Consider the following 17,586-nt stretch of genomic DNA (forward strand, 5'->3'; position numbering starts at 1 on the left):
TACCTGACTTTAGCTTTTATCCATATCAGATTCAATCAGTTTGAAAACAAAAGACAGAAAATCGTGGTATTTCACACGCGGTAATAGAAAAATTATCCTCTACGATGGGGTTACATTTTGCCCTAATGGGCTCATAACCAAAGTCCAATTCCGTCGGACATTTCCTGAGTTTGCCTTATTTGTTTCTTTGAAGTAATAACTTGATGATAACTCAATACGTCAAAAGTCTTTTTATTTAGGTGGAAACTTACCCGTGTTCAAAATAAATGTTCCGTCATTAATTGAACTCGTTTTTGAAACTTCAGTTTCCAACTCACGGATGCCAATTTCTTAATTCTGGAAATTCCTTGAATTTTAATTAGCTGGGTTAATGATCTGATCCTTTAATTTATTTATGTCGGCAAACTAGAGGATAAGCTGTGGTTATATGACCAAAGAAGTCCGGTCTTAATTAGGTAATTACTTTTACATTTCGAAGTAAGCAATAAAAATGCGAGCAACATAGATAGCTTTGGGAATAATTGAGTATATGAGCGGATATAAAAAAAAATTTGTCCTGAAATTTGTTTTCTTGTCCTGGCGAACTTCCGCTTCATTGTCAAGGATAAACTTAACGCCTAGGATCAGTGAACTGCTAATGCTAATTTCTCTAACAACTCTAACTTTTCGTTCAACACTGATTGTTTTTCTCGACTGGACGATTTAATATGTCCATGAATGGATTGCTGAAAAGACTAATTAGACACTTTGTAAACACTTCACACATGAATCAGCGCCACTAATAATTTCTTTAATGAGTTGAGATAGTCCAATTTAATGCAGATATACTAGCAATTCACGCCTACTGTTTTTTGTTAAATCTAGTTTACATGGTGTTGATAATGAAAACAGTAACCAAAGAAACCTACACGTATGGTCGGTAGACAAATAAAATTTTAATGAGGAGAAGCTGTGGCCTTGGCTTTTAATAACGAAAAAATGGTCTTGGAATGTGTATTTTACAGATGTAGCGCATCCTGGAAAGAAAATTTTAATTATCTGAATCTAATGAGCGCGTAAATGATCTCCAGGCAAGGTTTTCTCTACAAATGATAATGAAAAATGTGATTAAAAGGAGTTTCCTCAAATTGCGAAATGACGCAGAAAATCAATTAATTGGAATAATTTGGTATATGAAGCTTTTTGAAAGCACTAACGGTGGACAGCATAAATTGAAAATTTACATTTAGAGAAATAGAAACTAGGAAAAATCATTTTTCAGCTTATAAAATCGGCTCTATCAAGGACCTCCGGCATTTCAAAAGGGATTTACCAATAGCTCGTTTTGCAGAACAAGTTATTGTAAGGGGGCTTCAAAAGTGATATCTACAAGTTTCTCTATTTTAAATTCAGTAAACCGGAGCGCGACGTTATAAAACAAACAATTCTATCCATTCTGAGATCATTTCCCGTTATTTATCAATTTATCGATCTATTATAGAGTTATCTACTCATCTGTTCGAAACCACATGTTAATATACTTATACAAAAAAAAGTTGATATCCAAGTTATCACTGTGCGAATAAATCCTTTGGGTTTGCTGATGCGATATGTCAAGGATTTGAAATATTTTTTTTATATTCTAATTCCGTTTAATGTCCATCATGAGAGTTCCAACCAAATATAAATCACTAAAAAATGCTAATTTGGTATAGGCTCTACTTTTCTGAGAAAAAATTGAGTCGCCTATTTATCCTTCATTTGTAAGTATCATATATCCTCAAAAGGCAATTTCGTATAATTCGCAACGTCAATCCCATGAAAGCGCGGTGAATAATCTCGCATTACTTAAATCCAACCAATATTTGCATGAACCTCACTAGAAGCGCTGCGATAAACTGACGCTTTGGAATTTTACAGGCTTGTGATCGAAGGCAGATATATAAAATCAAATCGATATCGCAAATCACTTGAAGAGAACCTGATTCCTGTTTCACTGTGAACGTTGCTGATATCTTTTTACAGAAAAAAAAACCCAAACTGGAAAAATAACAAAAATATTTCTGGGAATGATGCTTACCAGTTTTCAGTCTTAACATATTAAATTGTGGGAGCCAATTGCCTTGGCTATAGCATAACTCGAGCACTCACGGATATGAATGGGAATTTGCATGTAGTTTAAAAACTATTATTAGACATGTAGGGTCAATACCCAAATCCAATCTAATCTTTCAGACTCTCAAGTCTGTTGTTATGCATCCTGTTTCCTCGGAGTCAACAGACACAATAGGAACCCGATCTGCGGTTTTATCTATAGAAAATTTTTAATACTTTCGCAATGTTTCCGGATTGGTTTCTTGTGGGTGGCTGGCCGACATGGTTGCTCTCTTCTAAAGATATTTTTATTGTTGCTTTTTAAATGGTTTGATCCATTGTATTTGTTGTTGAGGTTCTCAAGTAGTTATTGTATTTTTTAGGAGACCGGTTTGAACATTTTGGCGAATGTTACAATTACTCTATTGAGAGTTCCGTGATGCGTCAGATTCTTGATAACTGTAGCAAGGTTGAATGTTTATAATTGAACTTGCACAAGTACTGACTTTGTATCCAACGGTATAGTACAATGAAATCCACTTACATGAAGGTTTAACTGAGTTGATGGGATTGAAATGAGTGAATGTTCATGGAATATCTACCAAGAAAGGCACTTAAGTTCAAGTAGACACGTTTAAGGATTTCTGCTCCGGTTCCTTTCAATAACGACCTTTATGAAACACGTTTTCTGTTATTCTAGAGGTTCTAGTTTAGATTGTTGTCTAGATTGAACGTCCAGCTTCAACCCATTATTGATTGATGATACGGCTCTCGTTCCCGCTGTGATTTGTTGTTATAACAAATTAGGGAGCCGATTCTTTAATTTGTCATTATGTTGTATTCGGAAATGTTATCTCGAAAACCGGTAAAGTATGCAAATTTAGAATATGTTAAACACTTAGAAATTGACAAGTAGGCCTTAATTTGACTTAGGAAAAAGGAAATCCCCTATTTTGCAATTCATTGGGCACTCCGATTAATTAATTAATTTTAATTTGAGTTTAGTTTAATATTAATTGAAGATATGAATGAATATTTCAGGTTCAAGGTTTTTAACGGCATTCTCCATTTTCTTACAGGAGGGACGATGTGAATCGCTTCCATCATATGTTGGACGTTCAAATGCAGCTGGTATCGATTTGAATCGTGATTTCCCCGATCGATTAGATAACAAAGTTGAAACTCAATTGAAAATCCGTCAACCAGAAACATTAGCAATAATGCAATGGGTTGTTAATAATCCATTCGTTCTATCAGCTAATTTCCACGGTGGAGCTGTCGTTGCAAGTTATCCTTTCGATAATTCAATGTAAGTATTGCATAAGTTTATTTTTTTTGCACAAGGACTAATGATTTATTCATTACTGAAGTTATACAATTAAAAAAAAAATTATTATTCGATTTAAAGCCCAAATACAAAGATAATTGTGTCAATTACATAAAGCTTGCTATATTATTTTCGTCTTCAACTTCACGTAAGTTCGATTGTTTATCGTAAGTCAGGTGCTAAGTTTATTACTATTGATTCTCTCCTGATTGTATCTTCCTTGAATATTTTTCATTATTTTTTCGAGTGCTGTATGCCATTTGCACGATTGCAAGGTTTATGTTCTCTTTGAGGTTTGACAATGTTAACGCGTGACCTTCCAGTTCTATTGGTCATATTTTTTTCTCCCTTTTATTTAGGAGAATGATTTTCTTGAATTATCCGCTGTCATATTTAGACTGCATGCCGTAACCAGCACTAGGCCGCCTTAAAAATACATGGCGCAGAAAAATGCGTCAGCGTGACTGATGCCTCAATTAGACATATATTTTTAGACCGTATGCTTTGTGACAGGCTTCATTAGAAATGTTATATAAGTGAATGATCGATTCTGCGAAATAGAGTTTCATTGAATCCCGGAAGTTTAACCACTGTTCATTCTTATTGGCTTTACAAATAGTTCGGGGTTCCACCAAGGAAACACTAAAGGAGTCGTTAGTCATCTACACTTCATTGCCAACAAGTTCATTGAACTTTGTCCAATCCGTTGTCCTAGGATTCTGTCTTTGTATCATATACTGCTCACCTGCGGTAGTTAGATTCATTTCTAGGTATCGGTGATCTGGCGGTGAGACTTAACAGAAGTTCTAGCACCCGCAAGTCTGTAATCAGTTCTAACACTTTTGAAGTGCAGATTGTTAGGTTAATTACTTCACTTCTCAGTCCCACAAATGTAGGGGCACACCCTACGTGCAGTCATTTACAGTTATGAGACCAGCTGAAGTGATGAAATCAAATAGCTTCTCTCCTCTGGGATTGTATTTGCTACTGCCACAACAAATATATTGAGTATTCACATCGCAACCTTTTTACATCTCGAGACCACTTGATTCTTAATACGCTACAGTTTTTACGTCGCTGAAGAGCACAAAAAATCGTAGGATAAATAAGCAGAGGCAACTATGATGTTTTCCCTCTCGCCATTAATCTGGTATTGCAAGATGACCGTTACTAGGTCCTGGGGACAAAACTGTCTCAGAATGGTTGCCTCTAACCGTTTTGACATCAGGGCATAACCTCTCGGTCTTATGGATCCTTCATCGTAAAAGATCCTAGCCCTCTTTACTGATCCAATGCTACAGATTCTATTGAATTGAACTCACGACTCTTGCACCAGAAAAATTTAGGCATAATCCTGCAGCTTTGTCCGGAAAGGAGGAGGCTTTGGCATGCTGCAAGTTAATTTGACCAATCTTTATGTTTTTCGACATAACCTTAGTCTAATGTGTAATGGAAAATAGAAGCGTATGTTACGGTCGGCTTATGATCTGACCAGGTTTCCCTCACACCATCCTGCCAGAGTCTCGATCCCCTCGTGTTTGATTTCTCTGAGAATATCCGCATTTAGAGCTACCACAGTTCCCATGTCCTCATCGATAAAAGGTCTCATCTCACTCGTTTACGGTGTCCGGTTTGCATAGATCCGATCACACAAATTGGCTTCAAATCATTCATGTCTTTGGATCCCATTTCTTCCTCCTGTTCTGCAAATGGTGCAGGAGAAGTTATTAGCAGGTAGGATTTATTCTGTAGTCGCTTCGTCAGTGGGGGCTTCACATCGGAGTTCCTCTATTGTGTGTACTATCCTCCACGCGTAGTTCCATTCTGCAAAAGCGCACCGAAGATGCTGCAATTTGTTCTGTCTTGTGTGAGTCGAAACCCATCATTGCCGTTCACTTTCAAAATGAAGATGGTGCTGTACAGTTTCCTGATATGTTTGAATTTTAATCTATCGCGGAAAAAGTGAAGCATATTATGGTGATTGTCCCTGAGCACCTTCAGAATCCTGGCATACATGAGCTTCACCCTCCAGTGTCCGAAGTCCATGACTGGGTTCTGTTCACCCCACGTACGGATGATTTCCCCTACCTTCCTTCGATGGCCAATATTCAACATCAGACATGCTCTGTCCTGCGCAATTCAGTGTTCACAATTATGAACTTGGGCCGACCGCCAGAACTCAAAGCTGGGATTACTTGCTGGAGCCACTTTAAGACAGCCTCATCAGTGCACTCCAACTGGAAGAGCCCATCGCAAAAACCTTGATTGTTAAATCTTGACTTCGTTCCAGGCTCCACCATTTTTTTCCACAGTCACTCCCGGAGGATGGTAAATTGTTCCTTTGACTCCCTGGTGCGGAGCGGCGTTGTCCACCGCAGATGTGTTGGTCTTATACTTCTTGCATGCATTGCCACTGGCAGACGAGTTAAGTGCATCCAGTATGGGCCTCACCGAGGTTGTCAGTTTATCCTCACTTTTCGCCGAAGATTCCGGTTCCTTGCGTCTGATTTCTCTGGACACTAGCGCACCTAGAGGCGCTTCTCCTTCTTCCGTAGCGCTTTCATCTTCCATCAGATTGGAGCCTTACCAGGTCAACGAGGTCCGGGCCGCTTGGCATCATTTTCACATACCGGCGTTAAACCAGTCCATATCATCAGCTTCCCTTTCTTCAACTTTTCTTGATGAGGTTTTTGAGAGGCAGGATTCAGCATTTAGTCCCCCCTCCTTAGTAGCTGAAGTTTCTTTCTTCTGAATAGTCGGAATTCCAGTTTCTACCAAGCTGAGATATCTTCCTTTCTTCTGGCTTCGCCGTGGGTAACTAAATGCAAACGAGTTGAAAAGCATACCTTCTACAGATTTCTCCGTAGGAGGACATGAATTTCGAAAGGCCACCAAAATTCACGCCTCGACCGTAACCTGATTGCTGATGATCGCGGGTTGTTTCGAAGTATGGAACTTCTTACCTTTTGGAGAGTTAAAATCCATAGATTCCATATTCATGTTTGGCTCGCCTACCACAACAAGGTGGTGTCCGATGGGGAGATGAACTATAGGTAAGCGATATCGATAGGCAACTTTCATAAAATAATGATTCGATTCGCAAATATCATGTATACTAGTAGCCCACCATTTCGGATCAAAATATGGTCGATGTGGTTAAAGGCTCAGTAATCTCATTGTGGCGGCACAGCGGAGATGTGAACCACCGACTGCATCGCCGACAGTGTGAACCCCTCCGCCGATGCATTGAACTACCGCCGGTACATTTGGCGGCCTGGCCCGAGGCCAGTGTGTTAATGCTCCTATCTTTTTGCCTTGCGAAAAAACAAATACAAATTCAAGAATTTTCGTATCTTCGGCTTAAAATCCTATTTATTTTACGAAACCTGAGACAATGAACTTAGACCATTTATTCTGGACGATTTTCGCAAGGAAGTGCAAGATCAACCAGCACGTAAAAAAAGCAGTAGGTATATTCCGTCGGTCGACCAAGCGCTTTCATACCATTCACCGCGACATCATCAGCTCTTTGTCAAACATGCACGTTTACAAGTATTGCCTCACAATCATCGATAGGTTTACGCGGTGGTCTGAAGCAGTACCTCTGACTGACATTACTGCACAATCATGTACTGAGGCTCTCTATCCAGAATAAATACCGCACTTTAGTGTACCATCCGTAACCATCATAGACCAGGGAAGGCAATTTGAGTCTACCCTGAATCTGCAGCTTCCCGCGACCATGTGCTGAATATCAGAGCAGAGCTAAGCAACTCCAGCATATTGCGTTGTTCAGGGATGCGGTTTCGAGACTGCGGCCTACTCGATCTTCCCGACACACGACGCAAAAGATCGACACCCCGACGGATTTTGAGATATGCTTGCAGGTCCTCATTAGGGAGGAGCATCCGCAAAGCGTTAGGTTCGCCCGGCAACATCATTGGCGGGATCAAATCCCTTCATGGGGCGGAGTGATATGGCGGCACGGCGGAGAACCACCGACTGCCTCGCCGGCAGTGTAAACGCCTCTGCCGATGCACTGAACTATCACCGGCCTGGCACGAGACCGGTGCGTCGATCCTCGCAAGTGATCCAGTGCGGGAACGCGCCAGTTCAGCAATTGTAAATTATAGTTACAGTTTCACTCATTTTTATAATACAATTTATTATAACAAAACACGGAGCAACTGTAATTTTTGGTGCCATTAGCGAGTGTTGTATGTTATTGTTCTCATCCTATTGGGCAGACTTACACCGTCATATCCAAGTCCTTTTATGAATTTGGCTTTTGATTTTTTTGACTTTTAGAAGGTAATGGCAGAAGCGTTAGACACTTATAGCATGTTTATTATGGGAGACGCAGCCTCCTGTTTTCAATCGTAATATTATTTCATTTTGAACAAAATAACAACGAAAAGGTTTTCTCATTGCTTGGCTTTCTCTATAATGAAAAATGAAGATTAAAGAGGTTTGCTCTGCGTTATTTAGATCTCCCACTCCATCGTTGACGCTCAATTGTGTTAATAACGAGAGTCACTTTTGAAGACGGCATGCGATTTGATGTCTATAATTTTAGTAACATATAACTTCGGCAATGATGTCTACTATATGAATGTTGTTGCAAGAGGCGGTCATTCCATGTTTGCATTCGAAGCTCCTTAATAAATTTAAGATAATTATGGGTGAATTAATTAATTACTAATTCTAGTTGCCCATAATGACGTGCTTCATGTTTACCAAATGTTTAGCTACCTACGACCTAGTTTCCTTTTCTGTTCGTCTTTTTTGATAGACCTTCCTAAGATGTTCTTTGATTCTTCTTGACGCCACACTTTATTTTGTCCCATGCTAGGTAGTTCACTTAATAAACTCCACTTTTTTCATGTAGCTGTGACCTTATTTCTGTTTGAGTTGCTATTTTCTGCTCTTCTTTATCGGGACCAAGTTTGTTTTCTGCATTATTGCATTGCTTATTGTATAATAATATTAACTCTTTCGGCAGCTCTCAAGTAAGTATAAGTTGCCCTTTCTTCTGGTTAATTTGTCTATGAAGCTGTCGTAATATTCGTCCTTTTTGGCGGTGTCCTGGATGAATTTCTTGTCCAATTTTTCACAATTTCCACTAAATTAAAATCACTTCAGTAATGAATATGGTTAGTATTTAATGCAAACAGCCCGTAAATTCTTTGAAAAAAACTTGGTCAAAAACACGCAATGATATCTTTTTTTTTTCTTTTTTAAAGCTATCACCATGAATGCTGCGAGGACAGTCCAACACCAGACGATAAAGTTTTCCGTCACTTGGCCCGTACATATGCTCAACATCATCCAATCATGAAGGATGGTCGTGATTGCAATGAAACATTCGCTGATGGTATTGTTAATGGTGCATACTGGTATGAATTAAGTGGTGGAATGCAAGATTTCAACTACGTCTTCTCAAATTGCTTCGAATTGACTTTGGAGTTGTCATGCTGTAAATTCCCTCCAGCTAGTGAATTGCCTAATGAATGGAGGAAGAACAAGAGAAGTATGTTGGAATACTTGAAACAGACCCATATTGGTGTTAAGGTAAGTTCTTACATTGAAGAGATTTCTGTACAATGTTTTTTACACTATGTTGTTGCATCTTTGCAGGGTTTGGTTCAAGATGTCAATGGATATCCAATCCGTGGAGCAGAAGTTTTGGTACAAGGCTTGGAACAGAAGCCAATCAGAACTACTGAAAGAGGAGAATATTGGAGGCTGTTGGAACCAGGCACCTACAATGTCCAGGTCATCGCTTTCGGGTGAGTGCATGTTCCTTGGAAATCTACAATTACTGTCGAAATTTCTATTATTTATCATTTATCATGTGATATAAAGAACAAATTCATATAAACTTCATTTTTTCCTAAAAAGGAATTTAAAATGCGAAAGTGTTGGGATTGGATTATTTGCATTTTGCAATATTTAGAATTTGGGAGATACTTCAAAATTTAAAAAAAAGATATATGAGAGATATATAAATGGACATTATCAAATCTGTTCAAGAAACTACAAAATATAATCTTTCAGATCTTCCAAGTTTCAAAGAGTCTTTACTATTACTGGATTGCAAAATCAATCAAATTAATTTATTCCATATTAATGTCCTGTTTCGTAATGAATTCGTTCTTCTGCAGAGAAAAATCGATCCTCGTGATGCTGATATTTTTTTTTATCTTCTTTCCTATAATCTCCAAAATATTTCAAACTATTTCAATCCAAAAAAACATTTATCTTCTGCATATAAACGTCAACCATAATCAACAAAAAAATCCCAAAATCCACTTTTTATGACATTTCCATCGAAGATGTAACACCGCCTAGACAAAATGATTGTGATATCTTTTTTTCTATCGATCTACTCGATTAATCCTCTTTTCGACCTAATGCAGTGTGCTAATCACTTTTTTGTCCTCTCCACTGCAATGTTTCCGAATCAATAACCTCCTCGAATAAGCTTTTTCATGCTGGAATATTTAAATCATTACACGACGATAGTTGGGTGTTGATGCTTTCATTTGAATTTCTAGTAGGAAATTATTGCAAGTGACCTAATTCAACCTTATTTCAAGGTCCACTTTCAAGTTACATTAACACGTTTTACCGCATTCAGGTAAATTACTGTGTTAGGGTAGTAAATATAACGTAATGTTTTTATCGTTTGAGCAGTAAATTCCACGAGTGGGAATTAAGTAAATCATTTGTAATATTAATTAGGTTTGTTGTGAATGATGATTTCGTAAGCGCTCACCTTATATACTTATTTTATTATTTTGTCATTTTCCGTACACTTTCATCCACGAAATAACATATTCCAGCATGACCAAAAGCGTCATACATACATACATTATTCATGCTTTTATTGTTTCACATGCCATTAAGATTAAGAAGATCAAATTTCTATGAAAAGAGGTTTTACGCTAGTTGAATTAAAAAAGCAGGTGTATCAGCAATTAAATCGATTTCGTTCGCACATTTATAGATGAATGTATTATAAATTGTTGCTAAGCCTAGTTTAAATTGAGTTGAAGCGAGAATGAGAATAAGAAAATGAAGACCGGGGATGTAAAGTCCACTATAAATATATAAATTATTCAGATAATGGTCCATTCATCACTAATTTTAGTTTTCTACGGCTGGAAAACCTAATGAGCATTCAAATTGTTTAATTTGTTGTTCATAAATTCCATTCGGATCATTTATTGAAAGACATCATTCGATAAGCATTAATAATTCTACATATGTGAAAGATGTAATATTCTTGGTATGGATTTTCCATAAATGAATTTTAAGTATCTCCATTTGACGCACCTACTATACAACCATATTTCAAAAGCTACTGAACAGTGAGACATCATTTTCGGCGATTTCTCAAAAGAAATTATATCATTTCTATGATTGTGACCATGCCGAGTAACCGTTGGTTGAAATCATTCAAGCGATGCTCGCATTAGAGTAAAGAATCGCCTGCTGTTTACATTATCAGCTTACACACATGTATTTAATTCAAATTTAATAGTAATGAGATCGGAATTGATGACCGAATGTCAAAGGTTCGTAAATTTGTTTATGAAATCATTTTAATTAAAGTGCTGATTCTGAAAGGACTAAATTATCTGGCACTATTTAAACATTTGTAGGTATAAGTTTATTGTGATTTGATAAACATCTGACATGATTCTAAGAATCTGGAAAAGTAGTTGGGGAACATGTTGTGATAAAACTTATGTGTTAGCTGTGGAAATCATAACTGGAAATAACAAACTCAGAATAAGAAAAGAAAACGGTAAAGATCAAAAGAATTCATTAAACTTCCTAACTTGATTGTGTTACCTATTCATATTTCATTCGGAGATTGGCCATACAAATTTTATGAGCTTTTTGAAGTCCACTACAAGTTTGCTGTTGTCAATTGCGACAGTAGATCTACGAGATCAAACCACGTTGGAGACTGATTAATTCCGCTGATGGATGAAATATTTTTCACATCATTGAAAATGAGGTAAAACAACGATATTATCTGTATAATCCCAAGTTTTCATGATTTGGACAATGCTCCTTATATTTATGTATGCACGCAAGTATCACAATACGATCTTTCTTACTAAGAAGTGGTCGTAAACCTGAAAATATGCACTGCTCCTTCAAACAGTTTCCACGTGGAACTGTCCCTTGCAGTTCAGTTTCTTTGGAGATGCTACTTTCACTCACTGGTAAATTCCAGAAAACAGAAATCTTTCTCAATGTATGCAAAAAGGGAATGAGAGGTTAAATTCTGAAGAAGGGCATCCATCACTAGTGCGACAATTAAAGGGATATTTAGATGCTCTCTGTTGTCGCAGAGAAAGGTAATAGCTGAAATAATCCCCAAAAGTTTGGTCGACAAAGACCAAGCTGGTTTTTTTCTCGTTAGATCCTCCTGTATCAATCGCATTAACACTTTTCGGATCATCTTGTGGAGTTTTGATCCTTGCTTCACCTACTTTTCATCGATTTCGAGAAGGCTTTCAGGAGTGGAAATTCTTTGAAGATGGTTTTGAAGAATTAGAAAAAAATCGTTCAATTTTCAACGCGATAGTCTGTGAACGAAAGATCTAGGGAGTGTGAAGTATAAAGCAGAGCTTCATAATCCGATTGGTTCCACTTTCGCAGGATCTATTATGAGACGTGTAAACGAACGTTATGATGAAAAAGAATTAGCCCTTTTCTGTAGGCTATCCGCTGGAATTTTAAGTCATTTGGCCAATTTGTTGACAGTACGTCTCTGCTGGTGATTTAAGAAATGGTAATAGACAGTACCGGTGCTAGACTATCAAGTAGTTGCCACAATTTTTTTGGAATGAATTTGATTTAAAAAAGTGTTGTGGAGATTTTTATTTATATATTTCCTGAACACTATTTAGTGAAGCATATCAAAGTCGATTCTTTTTAAGGTGTAAAACACAACCTTATTAAAATAAGTTTACTAACTGTCTGTCTGCCTGTCTGTTTTTTGTAGAGGTGGAAAGCATCGAAAACCACAGTGTGGGACTTTAATGGAACTATCTAGAGACATACATCGTGGGGCGGGCTAAAGCCCTATCGGCTTACTCCTACGGTAGGAATTGTTCCTTACCAGCCTTTTTTTGCTAAGCATTCTAACCTCTAAAGCGCCTCCTGAAAACAGCTTATGGTGCCACTAATACCATATCCACATTCCTTGGGATTCGAGTATTTGTGGAATGATCGTCGCCGCTTATGAGGGTCTTGTCGAGAGAAATTGAAACTTCTCTCTCTTATTTACAAATCTCGTATTTTTTTATACAAGGGAGAATCGTCATGTCCAAAACGATGTAAATATCTGCGGTAACCACCATGTCCAGCCAGAATTTGGGTGAAATGATAGTGGAAATTTCCCTGGCTACGGGTAATCCAAAGCTGAATATTTGGAATCAGCCTGTACGTCCTCCTCTCTTGTGAGAATTATCCCCATCCCCCCCATCTCGTCGTCAATCTTCAGCATTATGGTTACTACGTACTTTTCAAAATATCAACGGGAACCATTGCCGGGACTACGAAAGCTGCTTCATCTGACGTTCGGAATGCACCAGCGACTCTTAACGCATTCAGACGATATACTGAAGATAATATTCTCCTATACACCTGAACATTAAGGGCTTTTGTCCAAACGGTCGCTGCATATGGTAAAATTGTTAAACACACTCTGGCTAGCAACAGCCTCATAGGTGGTTTGGGGTCCTCCAATATTGGGCATCATCCCAGTTCCTCAAGTGTTCTTTGAAGGCCAATCGATGATAACCTTGAGATATTTCACATGCTGTCCCACACGAAACCGTAGAATTTCTTTCAGTTTACGGGTGCTGACCAGTACAGCCTCAATTTTGTGTTTCGCCAAATCTAATCGATGTGATACCAACCAATCCTTGATCAGCCTAACCGATGTCTTACGTGCCCAGATAACATCCTCCAGGTGTTTGTCTACTACAACAAATGCGATGTCGTCTGCATAGTCGACAAGGTTATTTTGTCGCGGAAGCACAAGATCATACATCACGTTCCAGAGTAATGAGCTCAGTACTGATCCTTGAGGCACTCCCCCGATTACCAAATATTCAACTGGGTCTACGCACTTTTCTCGGAAACGGTTATGGTGGTTGATACCAAGTTTGAGGTGAGAACTGTGAACGCTCACGCATACAGTGAGTTACATGTTTCTACGTTGAATTTAAGAGGGGTAGGATCCCCATGCATGCAAAAGAGGAGTGTACATTTTTTTTTCCGCCAAATATACTCATGTGGGGTATTAAATTAAAGGTTTCGTTTAGTTCGTCCCGAAGCTGGTCTTAATTTCCATCCTCAAAAACTACCAACCAAAAAATCTGAAAAAAATCAGGCTGCGAAATACCGATATACCGATACATGCGATATATGCTTAAATAATGTTAATAACAGTATAAACTTACAACAGTATAACAGTATAAAATTTAGTAATTGGCTCGAAACCCCCTCTAGTTCATCCTAGAATCATGCAATTCTGCAGTAATGTAGGCTATAGTAGTCCTACCAAGTTTGGTGGAAATCGCACTATTACTAACAAAGTTATAACAGGTCAAGGTTGTCGCTTCTGTGCAAATTCAAGACTTTGAATGTCAATATCACCCGAAAGTGGATATTCTCACATAACATTTGCACATATTACGTGCTAGGTACTAATGGGATAAAAATTTCCGTAGCCGACACGAAGATATATAACTCAAGCGAATCAAATATTTTTTTCATAAATTGTTGTTTTATAAGTGAATAAGCTATTTGTTTGACGATATTCTAGGTAAAGATACGCATGAAAGGCCGGTAAATTGACAACACAGAAGACAAATAGAAAAATTGATGGAAAATCCTTAAATGAACGAAAAGTGAGCGCTCCATTTTTGAAATAATTTTCTCCGCCTTAGGATTTGGCATCATATGCGTTTATCAAATTCGGGTCGGCCTTACCAACTGACAAATCTACTACTTTGAAAATTATGAGTCTGGGGTGAAAATTATTCGGACCCCCATATTATTCGCATTTTTCATTAAAATTTATATTCCGGGCCCAGGGAAATGCCCCCTTTCTACCTCCCTCTCGAAAGGCGTGTGTACCAGTTGTATCTAATAATGGTTTCTAGCCAAAGCATCCAGCAAAATTTGCGACATGTGGACCAGTCCGATTCTTAAGGACGTCTTGAAATAACATAAATTGGGGTCCTCTGCAGCAATAGTTTCTTTTTGAACACTCTAAATAAATACTTCTTATTAGTTCTTGTCTTGTCTTTTTCAAGAAAAAATCCAGTTTTCCCAGTTTCTCCTTATTCTTCAATTATTGCAATTTGTTATGTTGTTCTTTTTCTGTATTGATTATGCACACGTTTCTATAATGAAAACTAGATCACATAAATGTTATTTACATCTGCTTTCAATTACATACTAGCAATGTTAACACTACCAACTGATTATGGTTTTGTAAAACTGATAAGGTTTCGCGGCAAGGTCGTTCAGTTTTTTTTTTTTTGCAGTAGTTATCGCTTTCATGCTTTGCTACCATACCTAACTAGCGTACAAGCTCCAAATAAGCGTAATCACCGACAATCTAGCATGGAAGTGGCCCCTTTTTTATCGAAAGCGCTGCAGAAAAGTTTCTAATCTATGGTATGAGTTGAGATTATTTCACATGGACCACTGCGATTTGACCTACTGTTATTCTCGATTTTTATCGATTCTTAATTATTTGGTTGGTTTGCGCAAATTTAAAGATATTCCCCGAAGAATTTGATTTTCAGAGATTTTACAGCAGTAACAGGAAATTTTTTAAGGTTTTATCTCACATATTGCAAACGATATACTACTCTTTCATTGCGGATTTTGACTATAAACTTCATTCACACACACGCTAGATCCGCTTTGGCTGCCCCGTCTAAAATTTGGAAATGCAAGATAAAGTTGAGACGGTCCTATCTACTGTTTTGTCTGTGTTACTGTGTGGGAGTAGCATAAGTGATCTCCACTGGTAACCAAGAGCTGCAGCCTTTCTTTAATACCTGTCTGCCTCGTATAATTGGAGGAGCTAGCCTGACCCTACCTCAAACGAAGAACTTGGTTGACACACAGGCCTGGCACTCGAACGCATTGTGATCGGAAGACAGAAGCGGCAGTTGATAGATCACGAGATTGCGGAGGGGGACAATTGCATTGCTGGCTACGCCATGCAGTAGAATCCACTCTTGCAGGATGGCCGACGAGTGGGTCGCTCAAGGGTGTTTGGCACAGAGCAGTAAGGGAGGAGTGCGAGCGGGAAGTCTTGGCGGGAGTTTAAGTGCATTTCAGGTAACCGCGAGCGATGGCACGTAGTTGTATGTGGATATGAATGAGAACCATATATACAAGCAAGTAAATTCCGCTCGCATGACTTTATAAATCTGAAGACTTCCAAAAGGCCAGTCCAGCCAATATCAACGTTGACATGAATTCTGTTCCGGGGAACTGAACTAACCCAATGGGCAGGCAGATCCAATGAAAGAAAAATTTCCAAATGTCTTCTTAAAGGCAAGGCGGAAGACATACTACCACTTGAAGAATCCCTATTTGTAGTAACTCCCGACTTCGGACTCTAGGTTCACAGACGAAAAGCGTCAGACTTTAGTTTTAAAATCTGACTAACAATTTGCAGCTTTAAGAACAATTCGGGAAACCATATGCTTCAGGTATGAAAGGCTTTGTGTATTTTTTTTATAAAAATACCTCTCCTTCCCTTGCAAGCTATGTATATGCATATATTATATCAGAATATCCACTTTCATGTACTACTGACTTTTAAAGTTTTAAAATTTGCAATGAAGCGACAACTTTGACCTATTATAATTTTATTAGTAATAGCCGATTTCCGCCAAATTTGGTGGGATTATGTTCTATATAGCCTGCATTGTTGGAAAATTTCGCGATTCTAGGATGAACTTAAGGGGGTCTGCACTCTATTACTACAAATTAAAGTAGTATACTCTTGTTAACTTTATTTGAACAGATATCATGAAGGATATGAAGGGTACTTCGGAGCTTAGGCACCATGAAGTCACAGCTTCCTGATTATTTTTAGATTCCCCTGGTGGATAGGTTCTGAGAATGGCCCCGTCAAAGATATAACCCTTTTCGAGCCCTCGTCCTTCCCCTTGTGAAATTAAATGTCAAAACTGGGACCAGTTTTGAAAAGTACTCACCCCAACATGACTATATTTTGTAAAACAAAATTTTTCGCATGTTTGGGGACTTCCTCTTCAATTCCACGTAGAACGATGTTACTCACTGTATGTATGAGCGTTCACAGTTCTCACCTTCTCACTAAATTTGGTGTCAATAGGTGTATCCGTTTCCGAGAAAAATGCGTGTGACAGAGAGGCAGAAAGTTTGTACCTAATTCGTAAAGATTGGAGCTGGCGTAGTATGGCGATTCGATTGTCGATTATGTACACATTTTCTATCTTTGAAAAGAAAACAGTCATATCTGTCATTTGGCTATTAGAAGCGTTTGGCTCGTTTGAATTTCGATCGTGAAAAAACCATTGAAAATGGATGGGAGGAAGCTGCATTTTTGATATCTCATGTTTTACAAGTTTTTGGAAGGAAACCCATTGGCACAGTAACAAAAAACATTCAATAAGTTGATTTGGACCGTGCTCCAACTCCTCAAACTGTAAAGAAGATGTGTGCTAAATTTCGTATCGTTGATTTTAATCTCAAAAACGAAAATCATTTTGGACGACTTGTGGCATCGATAACGGCAACCGGCGCTCATTAACACCAAATAATACTCGCATTTCAACAGAAGTGGCCGCTGAGTTTCTGAACATTAATTAGTCAACCATGTTTCGGAACGGAAAGCTCAACCTGAAGCTAAACACTTGGGTATTTCATTCGTTGTCCAAAAAAAAAGGTGGATTGCATTTTGTATCCGTTTCTTTACTCTGTCAGAGGGTTTTCTTGGGCCGTTTAGAGTCTGATGACGAAAAATAGGTCCGGCAAACCAAAATGAAATGTAAGCATACAGCCCGAGTTTGGTTAATCGTACAGATGCCACATGTTCCGAAAAATAATAATGAAATGCATTTGAAGGGCGGATTTCTCTACAA

At 38.2% G+C, this 17,586-nt stretch overlaps 1 protein-coding gene across 3 annotated transcripts in view; it reads left to right on the forward strand.

Annotated features, from left to right (window-relative positions):
- LOC119655560 (carboxypeptidase D) overlaps nucleotides 1–17,586 on the forward strand; it is a 150,469-nt gene that overhangs the window by 73,706 nt on the left and 59,177 nt on the right. For all 3 annotated transcript variants that reach the window (XM_038061484.1, XM_038061485.1, XM_038061483.1), the window contains exons 2-4: nucleotides 3,153–3,382; nucleotides 8,644–8,971; nucleotides 9,038–9,189. In XM_038061484.1, coding sequence (XP_037917412.1) covers nucleotides 3,153–3,382; nucleotides 8,644–8,971; nucleotides 9,038–9,189 — 710 coding nt within the window. The remainder of the gene's footprint in view (nucleotides 1–3,152; nucleotides 3,383–8,643; nucleotides 8,972–9,037; nucleotides 9,190–17,586) is intronic.

The sequence above is a fragment of the Hermetia illucens genome, chromosome 4 (assembly GCF_905115235.1).
Source record: "Hermetia illucens chromosome 4, iHerIll2.2.curated.20191125, whole genome shotgun sequence".
Lineage (NCBI taxonomy): Eukaryota > Metazoa > Arthropoda > Insecta > Diptera > Stratiomyidae > Hermetia > Hermetia illucens.